Genomic DNA, 15,300 nt, shown 5'->3' with positions numbered 1-15,300 from the left:
AGGAAAAATAGTAGTCAACGGAAAGCGACCCAATTGATTCGGTGTCTAAAATAACAAAACCAAAACAAGAAATTAATTAAAAAAAAAAAATCCTTTCTGGCTTAACATTATTTTTGGGTGCCTTCGTCAAATAGTTGATTTTACATTTTCACCTTCATGCATTGCTTTCCTTCGTCGTCCCCTCCAAGGACGACGACGGATCTGTCTTTGCATCCACCGAAATAGTAAATTTCATCTTCTCCGTTTCCTTTGGTTTTACAGATAGTTTTATCAAAGGAAAAAAAATGTCTTTTCTTGCGCCTTGTCAAATTTTGGAGATGAATATTATATCGGCCCAAGAGTTGGCGCCAGTGGCACGGTGTATGAAAACATATGCGATAGCTTGGATTGACCCGGAGCGTAAACTAACTACTCGGGTAGACAATACGGGTGGAACAAGCCCTACATGGAATGACAAGTTTGTGTTTCGTCTAGATGAGGAAGCACTCTACGATGGGACATCAATAGTTGTTATAGAAATCTATGCATTGCATTGGTTCAAAGATATTCACGTTGGAACGGTACAAACTTTGATCAGCGATCTTGTGGACCCTTCTTCCGGTATGAGATTCGTTACCCTTGAGGTTCTTCGTGCGTCAGGCCGCCCTCACGGCCTCCTAAACATTGCGGTTGGGCTCATCGATAACTCGGGCCAAAGCATGCCTCTTTTGTACGAAGAAGATTTGATGTTTCACAAGAAAAACATACCTTCAAAAAAAACTGTAGGGCTTCGACGTTCCAAAAGTGATACAAGCTCAATGGTGGAGGTGACACAACAAACCCATGTGAGTTCTACTACAAACTCAGGTTTTGAGAAAGATGAGTTTTCATCTGATTCTCAAATGGTCGTGTATGAGCCGCCACAAAGAAAAACGCCAAATACGATGTGGAGGCAAACAAAGAATATAGTTCATGGGACGCCGATGAGGCCAAGGAACACGAATGCATACACTCCCAAAAGGAACCGGATTGAATATGGAACACCAATGAGGTCGAGGCAGGTTGTAATTACGGAGTCTGATTTGGGACCATCAGCCTCAGTGGTTGCCGCTCAAATTGCAAAAGAGAAGGCTTTGACAGGGAGAGACGCAGAGAGTACTGTGATTAGCGTTGGCGAACGAAGCGTTGAGGGTCTCCGTTCTAAGCTAGAGAGGTGGCAAGCGAATTTACCGGTCGTTTTAGACGTTGGTTCAAGTTATCAACCAAGTTCTGACTACAAAACAAGCTCTAACTTCAAACCTAAATCAAGTTACAAGAAAAATGAAACTGTCCCACGAAATCAACAGATGGTTGTAGCTCCTCTTCCAAAGCAGGGTGGGAGGAACAAGAAAGGTGGAGATAATGGATTGTTTTCATGTTTTGGTAACATTTGTGGCATCGAGTGTTCTATTGTTTGTGGTGGGTCTGGTGGACAAAAAGCATCCAAGAAGAAGAAGAAAAAGTGAATTTTTCTAAACCTTATTCCTTTTCAGTTATCTATGACTATATATTCCCATTATGTTTCTGTTTCTCAAGCTTGTCGGTTTTGCTACTCAATAATCAAAATCATAATAGTAAGACATGGACAACGGTACAGTACATTATCTCATTATTATTTTTTATAGTAAAAAAGAAACTTTATTTAAACCATTCTCATTTCAAAAATATCAAAATGCTTATGCCAAGCATTTTTCATTAAGCGAAAATGTGTACGTGTAAAGTCTTGAATGTAAAATTATATTCAAACAAACAAACAAAAAAATCTGTTACAATGAATGCATCTGATTTATGTACTATACAAAACTGATACGCTTGAATGTAAAATTATATTCAAACAAACAAACAAAAAAATTGGTTACAATGAATGCATCTGATTTATGTACTATACAAAACTGATACGGCTTTGGTCCTTGAATTACTCAAAGGAAGGTGGATCGAGGTTTGACCTCGAGGATACTAGCTCTAGTTTTGATGGCCGTCGATAGTCTTTACAAGATTTATGGGGTGTTCAAGTGTTGTTTACGGAGTCAGTGGCCGACGAGTGTGCGCCTTGCTTGTAACCTTTAAAGATATAGAAAAGCTTAATAGAGTATGTTTAGATCACCTTTTGTGTAAATTTATCTTAAAACAAAAGTTGTAAGTTCTTAAAAGCCGAAAACCGGTAAGTTGGTGGCACATACATAAGGGGAGAGAAACGCGTTTGAGAGAAGCCCCGACGTCCGGCCGTGCGTCCGAGCGCGTGCCGGCGCCGGTGGCTCTCTTCCTTAGAGTTCCTGCCTAGATTTCTTTCTGTGTGCTTCGATCTGTTGTCCTATCCGATATACTTCCGGATCTGGGCTAGGGTTTTGCTCTGGGATTAGCTTTGCTTACGGCGAGCTTCTAAGGTGGCAGTTCTCCTTTTCTGGATTCGTGGTGAGGAAGCTGGACGGCGGCTAGTCGCGACGATCTTTGTTCAAGTCAGTTTTTGTTCCGGGAGGCGGAGGCTTCGTTAGCTCCGCCGTCGCCGACTAAGCTTCCGGGGAGCGGAGGCTCCCTCAGCTCTGCGCCGCCGGCTAAGATTCCGGGAGGTGGAGGATTCTGAAGCTCCATCGTCGTCGGCCTTGTTGTCCGAAGAGTGAAGGCGTTCTTGGCTTTTCACCATCGGCTTTTGGTTCCCTAGATCTATCATGGGGTTTGATTTTAATTTTAGCTGTATTCATGTTCTTGCGGTTTCATTCTGGTCTTGGCGGTTGAATCCTCATAGTAGGAGGAGAGATGTCTTCGGTGGTGAAGATGGTGAGGTTCGGGGCAAAGTCTTTTCCTCTGGTTTGGGCTCAAACGGTGGCGGAGGAGATCTCGTGATAACGATTGATTCGCTCCGATATAGTATTCACTTGAGGAAAAGGCTTTTGCGGTTAAGTCTGGTTGTATCTCATGGGTTTCGGTGTGGTCCGAAGACTCGATGATGTGGGCTTTTCAGAGGCGATTCCGGTTAATCTCCGGTGAGGTCGCCGGCTATTTGAGAAGATGAAGGGACTGAGTGACACGTGTGCTCTGTGCTGAAGATGGAGACACGTATGCTTGAAGATGGTCGACGGTGTCGACGTTGGTTACGGACAAGAGCTTTGCTTTTCTTTTCATGTATGGGCTTAGCCCATTTTAATCATGTTCTCTTGTTCGTTGTATTTGGGCTGCTGACATTGTTGTTTTCTTGTCATGGGTTTGTACTTTGTTTGTGTTGTTGGGCTCGGCCCTTTATATATATAAAATCTAGATGGGAAAAAAAAAAAAAAGTTCTTAAAAGCCATTTAAGTTACAATGTTATTTTGGACTTAAAAGACTTCATTCTTACATTAGTCAAAACTTTAGAAAGAAACATAGTTGATAATCATCAACATCAAGATTCAGATTTGCAAAGAAACTCAAAGCACTAACCATACACTTGCAAAAGATTAAACGAGAAATCTAATAAAGATTCAGTTTTAAAAAAATCTAACAAAGAAAACAAAGATAGCAATTACGTGTGCAAAGACGCAAACCTGAAAAAGTAGTAGAAGCAAAAGACGCATATGAAAATTGTGATAAGACAGACATCACAACTGCATTTGTCGTATATATCAGAAACATCATTGATTACAAGTAGGAAATAGAAAAAAACATTTTTCATAATACAGTAGCTGTGTATGAACACAGAAATTGTGATTCTATGTTCTGACTCTTTTTCATATTTATTTTTGAGCAGTGTCTTAAAATTAAATTGAACTATAAAAAAAATTAATTTCAAAATTGGAAGAAAAATATTGATTTTTAATTTATATTAGTTGTTTCGTTCCCCTATGCAGACATAATCATATTAAAAATATGTAATGCTATATTTATTATTAGTTCATAATCAAAAATTTTGTAATTTTATTGTTTATTACTTAATTAGTGTTTATACATTTTCTATTTTCTAATTTTAATTTATATTATTTACAATTTTCTTTTGAATAAGACTATAATATATATAGTAATTGTTTTTCTTTGTTTAATATGTTTTTATTTTTTGGCCAGTTTATATATATATTTATAAACAATTATCTAATAAATATTTAATTATTTAGTATTAATTAAAGGTATAAAAATATAACCACTGTATTTTTTAAGGTGAGAGATTATAATCAAAAATTCACTTTGTCGGTGGAAAAAACTAAGGTTTAAAATCGTCGATGAGAAAAAAACAATTTATTTTTATTGTATCCGCACCGGTGGTTTTTGTAGCATCTGCACTAGAATCTTTTTTTTTTTAGTATTTTGCTTTGATTTTGTTTTTTTTTTTGTAAGTTTTCAGAAGATAATTTCGTTTGTTGCCGGTTTTTTTAATCAAATATATACTCATTTTTCTCTGATTTTCATTGTAATAGTTATCGCTGATTATTTGACAGATTCTATAGAAATGTTTCTGAAAAAATATCTTCCAGAACAGTTTTAACGAAAGCAAAAAAAACTACCTTTGTTTATCTTGTAGACAATGAAGATGAATACAGCTCGTATAACGCAAGAAATCAGATCAATTGTTAAAAAAATACTGATTAAGATCAATATGACATCAGTGTATTGACAACATTCAACCAAATTTTGGTTTAGTCTTCATCATTAATTATTTTTTGTAATTATATTTATTAGATCATATTTTTTAACGGGTTAGATTATTTCTCAAGAGCTTTTTGTTTTTGTTTTTTTGATAAGATATATCATATCAGTTTTATATTACGAAAGTAATAGTAATATAGATTTTCGTAATATTTTTAAATTCAAAGTAGTTAATAATAAGATTAAAGAATAAATGAAGCTGATTTGGAATTTACCTTTCTAGTCGCATTGTAATTTTACATTTAAAGATATAAGTTGATTTAGATTTCATTTCATTATGGTCTTTACCAAAATATTATCTTGGAAACTCAATTTTAAACTAATGGTAATTATGAGAAGTTTCACAAAAAGAAGATGAAAAAAGCAGACCGTCAGATTATCTGTGGCCGTAGGTTGAAGTGTTGAGTTGTCGTTGTTTTACAGTCTTTAAGCGTGAGAGCTGCTTGCAACAAATACCATCAGATTTCTTTTTTAAGTTTATTTGCCAAATATCCATTGAGATAAAAGGATCACCGCTTCTTGTGGTTCTCATCTCTCCTCTTCTAAATTACTCCAATCTCGTAGCTAAGGAAAATCTGAAACCTCGATAAATCTGGAATAAGGTATCTTCCTTTCCCTTCTGTTCTTATATTAAGATTTCTGGGATTTTCAAGATTCTATTGAGTTTCTTGTTTCACTTATAGAGTTCTATTTTTTTCTTAGTTTTTTTTTGTTTTTCCAATTTGATTATATTAGTTTCTGTTTGATCTGAAGAAAAGAATCTTCGTTAAGGGTATGCAGATAATGACTTTACTTTCACAAAATTTTGCTTAAACTTGGTGTAAAAAAAACAAATCTTTAGCTGTTTGTTTGTTTGTCTGTATATACGCAGGGAATGAAATGAGTAAGAGAGCGTTGCCCAAATCGCCACCTAAACTTGTTCTATTGCCAGCTCTTCTTATCCTTTCCTCAACATGTTTGTTTGGCATCCTCACAAACCTTCAAACCTTATCATATCTCTTCCGTCCTCTCTGGGACAAACCACCACCACCATTCAGACGAATCCCGCATTACTACGCCGAGAACGTCTCCATGTCACACCTCTGCCACCTCCACGGATGGACTCCCCGTACTTCTCCAAGGCGAGTCTTCGACGCCATCATCTTCAGCAACGAGCTCGACCTCCTAGAGGTGAGATGGCAGGAGCTTGGACCCTACGTTTCAAAATTCGTCATTCTTGAATCCAACACCACCTTCACTGGCATCCCCAAGCCTCTCTTTTTCGACTCCGCGAAGGCGAGATTCGCCTTCGCGGAGGGTAAGATAGTCCACGGGGTGTTCCCCGGGCAGAAGCGTAGTAGTTTACAAGAAGAAGATCCATTCTTGCTCGAAGGCCGGCAACGGGTTGCTATGAACTGGCTCCTCAGAGAAGCTGATGTCTCTGATGGAGACGCGGTGATAATGTCTGATGCGGATGAGATTCCCAGTCCTCATACCGTCAAGCTCCTACAGTGGTGCGACGGGATACCGGACGTGATGCATCTTGAGATGAGGGATTACATGTACTCCTTCGAGTTCCCTGTTGATTACAGCAGCTGGAGAGCGTCCGTGCATTTATACAGCAGGAAATGGACTCACTACCGCCACTCCCGGCAGACCGACTTGATACTGTCTGACGCCGGGTGGCATTGTAGCTTCTGTTTTAGACGTCTCGGCGAGTTTGTGTTCAAGATGAAAGGGTATAGCCATGCGGATAGAGTGAGGCGCAAGGAGTTTCTTGACTACTCCAGGATACAGAAACATATTTGTAAAGGATATGATCTCTTTGACATGCTTCCTGAAGAATACAGCTTCAGAGATTTGATTAGCAAAATCGGACCGATCCCACCTTCTGCATCTGCTGTGCATCTACCTGCGTTTTTGATTCAGAATGCCCCCCGCTTTCGGTTTCTCCTACCAGGAGGCTGTCTCAGAGAGCCTTTAAGCTAAGTGAGGATAGGAGGATCTTAGTACAAAATAGATAAGCAATGGTTTCTGCTGAAAAAGAAAATAGATCGTTATTACATCATGTTAATGTGTTTCCATTAATGTTTAGTATCAAACTTTTTCTGGGCACCACCACCATCATCAGTATACCAATTTATTTCGAGCAAAACTGAATTTAACGCAATCACCTTATAATAAGAGAAATTAGAATTTTGAAGAGGTAACTTACCTCAGGTAAGCCGCATAGCTTATATAAGACACTCGAAATACGATGAAGGCATGAAGCAATGAAGGTTGCACTCACCATTGTTAAAAAGGCAACAGACTCAATTAAACTTGGAAACTTATCCAAAGTAAATTGGTTCATAGTGTACGAAATGTTTGTGTATTTGCCTAATTGTTCATATATCCGTTTTGATCCAATCTTTGCAGACTTGATTTTTTTTTACCGATTTTAAGTTTATCTATATATATATATTCCCTCCCCCCTTATCGATATTTTATTAACCACTAGATTGTTATTTTTTAATTATATTTTATATTAATTAAAAATTTAAGTTTTTTTACTTTTTCATTTTCTCTTTATCCATCAAAATTTACAATGTTTCAATATAATTATGTTTTAAAGAAAAAGATAAGTTTAAAATTTATTATGTTTTTTATTAGGTAACAATGATAATTTGTAAATTTTGAAAAGACATAATTTAACTTACCATTGACTGAATAATAAATGTTTTATTTATAATTGAGGCCATGTAAATGGAATAAATGTTGAATGCATGACTTAAAACCTTTTTTGAACATTTTGACATAAAACCTTTGGCATCAACATTTTGTTATGTGAGAATTGTATGTTCATATTTATGATTAAATATTTTATTTTCTTTTACATGAATTATAAAAAAAATTATTGTAATGTATCCGTTATTTTTTATAATATATTTTTTTATTGTCTTATTATTTTATAGATTTTTGAATTATTCGTGTGTATTTAAAACCTACATATAAGTTATGTTCATCAAATAAAATTTTGTTGTTATTTGAATAATAATATATTAAAATAAATTAACTTTAGTATTGATTTTTAATTCATATTTAACTTATTGAGTTTGGGTATAGTTAGTAATGGTCATCTACCTTTTTTTTTTGGTAAGAAGAATAATCTTTGAGACATCATAATAACAATAAGATATGAAATACATGATATTACATGTACTAAAAATGTGTAATTATGTTACCATGTTTTTAGTTCATCTTTCGTATCTATTTTCTTATAAAAACTAATTTGTAAATTAAAATTAAATAAATTATTTTGATTAGGATTTACACGAAGCTACTCTTCTAAAATAAGTATTCCATAACTAATATCATTCAATGAAAATATTAGTTTAGTTATTACTCCGTCCGTTTTATTTTTAAGTGTCATTTTAAAATTGTGTACACAGGGAAAAAAATAATTTTGACTATTTTTTTATATAAGAACATCTTAGAATAATAATTAATGATAACAAAAATATAATTAATACTTTTGATCCACATGTTCTAAAAGAAAAGTAATTAATAACAACTATTTTAAAATGATATTGATTATTATTTACATGGTGTGAAACCACGATTATATAATTTTGTACAAAGTCACCTACGATTTATATTTCTTATTCTCTTCCAGGATGATAAAACTCAGCCAATAATGATATTGGTTAAATTTTATAACATGACTTTTCATATTAGATTTATTTTCTATTAATAATTTACTATATTTATTAATAGATACAAATATTTTTAAATTCTTAGATATTCTTGTATTTTTAAAAATAAAAAATTTATGTATATCAAATGTTATAATTATTATTTAACTGTAAGTGTCGATTTTAAAACAATTAGTCATCAAATTTGTCATTCTTAAATATAAAATTTTAATACTAATATATTTGTAGGTTCGGAATGAACTTCTGAAAAAAAATTTCGGGTTACTTGGAACACATTTTTGGGCGAGAGTTTTGTTAGTCAATTTGACAATGTTATTTGTTTGTCAGCTTACTAACACGTTCGAAGGTTTTTATAAGCGACACGGAGTACTAAACCTTTTGTATTGAAAAGTTTTTAATTACATGTTAAATTTTGTGCTTGATTGTAGTATATCTAAAAGTATTATGTTCGTGATTATGAGTACGTCTCTAACAATATTTTTATTCAAAACTTTTCTTAAATAAATGGTAAAATCACATTGTTTTCCTAATCTAACATGTTTTATCTTCTCGAGTTTTTTTTGTTTGGTCTTAATATAAAAAGGTATTAACATATTTTACAAAATAATCTTTTTATGGTCATGGTTAGCTGAGATCAAAGGAAAGTATTGGTCTTTGACTGACACCTTGAGATCGTGTTTATACATGATAAGATCAACTGGATGCTTGTCTGAAAAAGCTTGGGGACACTTTGATTCTCGTTCCTTCATTTCCCTCCACTTTACCTTCCCAGCATAAATCTTCATAGCCACGTGAGAGACTCTGAACTTGAAAGTATTGCACTCTCCCATAATGAAAGGTTTATCAAAACATCCCCTCTTTCTCATAGCCAGGGTACTCGCTCTTCTCAAACGCCACACATTGTTTCAACACCAGAGAACATCTGTCAGCGATCTCTTCGAGCGTCCAATGATAAAAAAAGGTGATTTTTCCTTGTGAGAGACATGAATTCTTCCATCACCTCTTACTAAATGGCCTGCACCATTAAGAAATCCAAACACCAGGTCAATATGCTTCCTACAACAAACACACAAAGAACATGTAATAAAATAATAGGCCCTAAACTTGCAGTAGCAGCCATTGTTCAAAATCATATGCAAGACCACACAACAGTACAGCACCAGTCTCTGTAAGACCTGAATCAGTCTCTTTGTCTTGGAAGCCGGCGTGAGAGAAGTTGAAAGATGACTCGGTCGAATCTTCTGCAGTTAGGATGAGGGTGTAATGTAAAGCAATTTGGTTGCATCAACTCCATGTAAGAGGGGAATCTCCACGTCTCTTAAAAGTTCCACGTATGAAAGGAAAATATAAGAATGATTTGGATGCAGACCTCCGAAGTAGCTCCATAGCAGTAACTGAATCAAATCCAAGAAGCTGAAGACCTTGCCACACGTCCTATCAAAAATATCACAGCAACTACACCATGAATTAGACTAAATGTCAAGTAACAAAGATGATCAGCAACTACACCATGAATTAGACTAACATCTTGCAGCAAAGTCTGGTTACTACTAACCTCTTCATTTACCGACTCGTCTGTACTTCTTTGGACCCGCTTCTCCAGCTCTATCATTTCATTCCTTAGAAGTTCAAACTGATAGATCCCATTGGGTTTGGAATCCAAGCTATCAGCGTTTTCTCTGGATCTCTCAGTAGTTCATCTGCCTGCTTATTGTCAAAAAAAGCCCAAAGATATTAACACAGCATCTTCTCACTTGGTTAAAATCAAATTCGAAATATCAAATACAAAGATATTATGTGTAAGATATGCTTCACATTAGATAGGAAATTAAAGAATACCAATAAGTTTGGAGCAGACTTTCTCACCCCAGAATCCACGATTCCTACTGATGTAGATGCAAGAAAGTACATAAGTTGAGCAAGAGAATAAATGTGAACCCACAGCATATAACTCATAAACACAAAAATATATATATACAATAACAGAACCTGCAAACATACCTTATGCTTTGATCTACAGAACTAATTGGATGTTTGTTTTCATTCTTACACTCTCCTCTTCATTCTTTTTTTCTAGGCATCAGTCGATTACGTTAGTTTAAACCCTTCACAAACAAAAAAAAATAATTATTAGAGTGCAAAAAAACAAAAGAAGACTTCTTTCATGGGTTATGTAAAGATGTTATTTGTTGTGCTTGTAAAGGAAATAGATTAAACAGAACCTGGCAAGTCAGTTTGTGTGTTGGCCAAATCAGATTGTTTCAAAGTTGCAGAACCACCGGAAGCTTTTTGTCGGTTCCGTTCAACCGTCGCAGCAATCTCAACGAACATGGTTTGGTCTATAAAACTAATTGCAACAGAGGCGTCAACATAGATGATTCGTGTAACATAAGAAACGCTTGGCTAATAAAACGACAGTGAACCTCAAACCAATTAGTTATTTTCCAATGAAGAAAATCTCATGTGGCAGATTGAATTTAGGATGCGCCAAAACATAAGCTTCTGGAATAAACCAAGTGAAAGATGAATGATAATACAATGGCGGGGGAAGGAAGGAAGGACTCACAAAGGCTGTAACTTTCAACCCAACTCGTAGAAGTAAGGACATCGTGATCAAAGATCCACACATGCTTCATCAGCCTGCATCTCCAACCTCGTCCTGAATAAACACACACAGAGCTATGAAAGGGTACAAAAAAAACAAAGTACTTAGGCAGCTATCTGGAATCTAAACAGTTCAAGAAGGTTCTAGATAAAAACACTAAGAAAGAAAGAAAGATTCTGAATGCCACTCAAAACATTAACAGTAGGAAGCTGACTTACTTTTGACCGAAACAGGCAGGAAGGTTAATGGAGGGGCACATGTCAATCACATAAAATAAAATGACACTTAACTTACATTAGCTTTAGTGGCCTCTGAAGTAAAGTATGTGGTGAGGAGGCCATTCAGTTTGGGTATAATATCAACTCTGCCACGGGATTGTCTTTGAGAAGACCCGTTGCTAATACTTCTTCCTGAAAAAAGCCAATTAACAAAAGCTTTGATACAAAAAGACATAATTAAGATGTGAAGATATGGTTCATAGATAAGCTTTATACCTTCATTGCTTCAGATCTTGAAGTTGCGTCAACAGCAAGAACAGCTCTTCGAGCTCTCGCACAGTCTGTCTACCAGTTCATATGGCAGCAATTCTCCTCTATGCTGCTGTGTGAACCTGAAGAAAGCTAAGAAGAGTAATCCCAAAATCCAATCTTCAAGTTTGATGCTTTAAACAAAAGCGAAAATAGGTTTCTATATACCTTATGACTGAGACATCGCTGCAAGGGTTAACGCTCCCTCAATGAAAAAGTGTAGTTAGAAGCAACTTAATGCCATAAAATGCTATGTAATCAGATTAATAGAGATAAGAGAAGGAAGATACTCCATTGAACGCTTACTCCAAACAATCCTTAGGCCTAAAGACGTTTAATGATCCTTCCACGACGCATCACTGACAACTTTTCCAATTTATCCAGTGAGATGGTTATTGTCCTGGCGAAGATGTTGATGGAAGAGTAAGACTCGAGTAGTAAATCCACAGATAACGGACAGGGAAGATAAAAGGAGCTACTTCTTCGCCGGAGAGAGAAGAGATGATCGCGGCGTAAGCTTTGTAGGAGAAATCATAAAGAAGAAATTGATGGATCGAGATGTAGTGGAGTATTGATTGTGGAGAAGTAGATCGATAGAACTGAATCGCTTTGGTATCAAACGGTGAAGACGAAGAGGCAGAGGCTCGTAAGGGAAAACCGATTGACAAAGCCCAAGCGTAAAGCAGACGAAGCCCAGCGTAAAGCACCTAAGGCCCAAACGCAAATCAATAGACTTAAGCCCATCTGACATGTTTTTAATGAAATATTCTGATTGGCCAATTTTTTTAAGTCGACGTGGACATGCTCAGGGAGCTTCATATTGCCCTTTTAGTAGTGTAATATTACCTTAATTTTTTAAGTCGACGTGGACATGCTCAGGGAGCTTCATCTTGCCCTTTTAGTAGTGGACATGCTCACAGACATAAGAACATATCTAAAATTTATAGTTACCTTAATTAACACACTAGAGTTTGATCCGCACATTTGTCATATTCTTATTAATTGTTATTACTTATTAATATATTTTGAGTTCAATACATAAATTACAATCTGAAATAACTAATCTTTTTAATATAGCTTTTTTATTTTTTTAAATTTGCCTACAATACATTTTAAATTTATTTAGTTATACAGTAGATGGATATTTGTTTATGATAATTTATATATCCATATTGTGTTTAAAAATAACACTTTAACATCTATCACTTTAGTATTTTTCAAGATTTTATAAGTAAATCCATTTTTTATATTTAAATAATATAACTCTAGTAAATTGTATACATAGTAGTATCTAAGGGTGGGCACTTCGGTTCGGGTTTCGGTTCGATTTGGTTAATTCGGTTCTAGATTTTTTTTCTAGTTGAAGTAAACCATGATTTAGTTTGGTTTGTATCGGTTTCAGTTCGGTTGTATTTGGTTTGATCTGTGTGTTCAGTTCGGTTTAATCGAATTTTCTAAATTTAGTTCTTTTGAGAAAAATCAATTTTTGAAACATCAATGCATGGTCATGAAATCATCATGTTGGTGACAATAAAAAATAAATTATGTAAATTAAATCCAATATAGAATTAAATCAATAAATTCTTTGTGTTTAAACGTAAAATCAAACGTAAAACCAAATATTAAAATGTAATCTATTTATTTTAGATTATTATCTTTGAACCTAATATAAATATTATTGGCAGTAAGAGTGGCACTTCGGTTATTTTATGGATTCGGTTCGGTTTGGTTAATTCAGTTTTAGAATTTTGCAAACTGAAGTAAACCATAACTAGTTTGGTTCGGTTTTGACTCGGTTCAGTTGGTTCGGTTTAACTCGGTTCGGTTCAGTTTTTTCGCCCACCTGTAGTAGTATCTATCCTATTATTTTAGTAAATTTTATCAATATACGATATTATTTGTATGTAATGGTATTAAGTTTTCTGACTTTTACTATTAAATTAAGATCTCAAAATAATATATCAATTTTAATTTTTACAACTTAATTTTTTTGTGATACATTTCAAAAATTTATATTTTAACTTGTATGACTTTATATTTTATAAAACTTGGAATATTATCATTTTGAGTTTTAATTTATTTTTTAAATTGTATACTTGGTCAAGAGGCATTTAGAAAATTACACAATTATTTTTTAGTTTGGAAGATTATATGATTTTTGATTTTTTTGTTACTAAACTAATTCAGTATTTTCTAAAAATATATTTGAATTTTTTAAAGATTTTCTTATTTTTTCTAAAAAGATTTTGTTATAAGTAAAATTGACTAGTCACTAATTATTTTAATTAATACTAAATTTTTTTTTTCTAGTAACAAAATTTGTAAAAATACATGAATTAAAGCTTAGTTATATATAGTATATTTTATATATAATTATTTACAGATAATATATTGCTGTGAGCTTCAAAATAAATAAAATGATAATATATAGTTGTAGATATAAAAATTTAACATATTTTAATAATTTTAGTTTTTTATAAAAATTACATTTCTTACGAATTATAACCCGTTTTAACAATGAATAATAATTTATTTAAATGAACTGTTTTAAAATAACTATGTTTATCTACTAATTTAATATAATTTTATCATATTTGATTTATAGAGAACTTCTCTTTTAATATAATATAGACTATTATTATAAAATTTATAAAATATCACACTACAAGAAAATATGTCCATAACAACGAAAATTTATGAGGAAATATTTTCCTTGTAAATCTACGTGTAATTTACAACGACTTTACGAGAAATTTAACTTTCGTCGTAACTTCATTGTAAAATTACAAGGAAATTATTTTGTCGTAATAAAATTGTAACTTTACGACTTAATTACGAGGAAAGAGAAAATTCGTTGTAAAGTCTTTATAAATTTACAATGTGTTTATGATGAATCATATTACCGTTATTTTTATTAAAAACATTTTAGTGAGTTTCACCAAACTGATTTTGTTGTACAATAGATGTCAAGGTCTTGTAAAACCTTAATAAATTCTTTCTTTGTAAATTCGTTGCTATACCTCCACCTAGCACACTCGAGAATTTTATAAATATAAGTCCATTTTCAATTCAAAACAACATACAAACGAAAACAAAGGAAAAAAAATTAAAAAAAAAAAATCGAAGAAAAAAAATGTCTGATGGTAGAAATATTTACGAGTTATAAAGTTGGATATATATGCACAGATATTCCGTCAGTAGAGTGACGAATGTATAGATATTCATGTACCAGGCGGGTACACCGATCACGCAGGAAAGCACTAAGATGTTCTGTTCTTGTCGGAAGCGTAAGAATTCAAAATTTTCTGTAGTGAAACTGTATAGAAGTATTTAATAAACATATGTTTTACACAATAATACTATATTTGGTTTTAAGATGGAGAGAGTTATACTGGAAATGAAACTAGTAGTAGTAATTGTAATTTTCAGGATGCTGGTAATAATGAAGAACATAATCATTTGCATAATGAATATAGTTACCATCAGAATGAACATATGGTAGATCATGATAGGGCTCACGACATGATTAGTGATGCATTTTTAGAGACTTCAACAACAATAGTTGATGAAACTGGAAATGTTAAAGAACCAATTTGGATGCAAAAGTTTTTGTGAAATGGTAGATGCTCCAAATCAATCAATTCACACTGGTTGCAGAGAAGGTGTCTCTGAATTGTCTATAACATTTAGGATGATAAATACTATAATTTACTTGAGAATTATGATGCATGGACCGAGTTGTTTAAAGAGTATTTGCCGAAAGACAACATGTCAGCTGAATCTTATTATGATAGATGTTTGCATCGATAACTGCATGATCTATTGGAGAGACGATGAGAATCTAAAAGAGTGTCGATTATAAAAT

The 15,300-nt window shown here is 33.7% G+C and overlaps 2 protein-coding genes across 3 annotated transcripts; both read left to right on the top strand.

Annotated features, from left to right (window-relative positions):
* Window positions 1-106: 106 nt before the first annotated feature.
* LOC108833484 (uncharacterized) lies at window positions 107-1,665 on the top strand. The gene has a single exon (XM_018606904.2). The coding sequence runs from the start codon at window positions 285-287 to the stop codon at window positions 1,482-1,484; it is 1,200 nt and encodes a 399-aa protein (XP_018462406.2). The 5' UTR covers window positions 107-284; the 3' UTR covers window positions 1,485-1,665.
* A 3,300-nt stretch (window positions 1,666-4,965) lies between these two features.
* On the top strand, window positions 4,966-6,763 carry LOC108823388 (uncharacterized). Of its 2 annotated transcripts, none has more exons than XM_018596575.2 (2): window positions 4,966-5,231; window positions 5,501-6,763. In XM_018596575.2, the coding sequence occupies exon 2, from the start codon at window positions 5,509-5,511 to the stop codon at window positions 6,595-6,597; it is 1,089 nt and encodes a 362-aa protein (XP_018452077.1). In that variant the 5' UTR covers window positions 4,966-5,231; window positions 5,501-5,508; the 3' UTR covers window positions 6,598-6,763. The 2 variants fall into 2 exon arrangements, with proteins under 2 accessions (XP_018452077.1, XP_056851347.1); XM_056995367.1 differs by lacking the exon at window positions 4,966-5,231 and adding an exon at window positions 5,254-5,401.
* Window positions 6,764-15,300: the final 8,537 nt, after the last annotated feature.

Source organism: Raphanus sativus, chromosome 9, assembly GCF_000801105.2.
Source record: "Raphanus sativus cultivar WK10039 chromosome 9, ASM80110v3, whole genome shotgun sequence".
Taxonomy (NCBI): domain Eukaryota; kingdom Viridiplantae; phylum Streptophyta; class Magnoliopsida; order Brassicales; family Brassicaceae; genus Raphanus; species Raphanus sativus.
Note: the sequence above shows the minus strand (reverse complement) of the source record. Positions and strands in the feature narration are given on the sequence as shown.

Bases quoted from the DNA above. Each gene is read 5' to 3' on its own strand.
- LOC108833484 (XM_018606904.2), top strand. From the start codon at position 285: ATGTCTTTTCTTGCGCCTTGTCAAATTTTGGAGATGAATATTATATCG.
- LOC108823388 (XM_018596575.2), top strand. From the start codon at position 5,509: ATGAGTAAGAGAGCGTTGCCCAAATCGCCACCTAAACTTGTTCTATTG.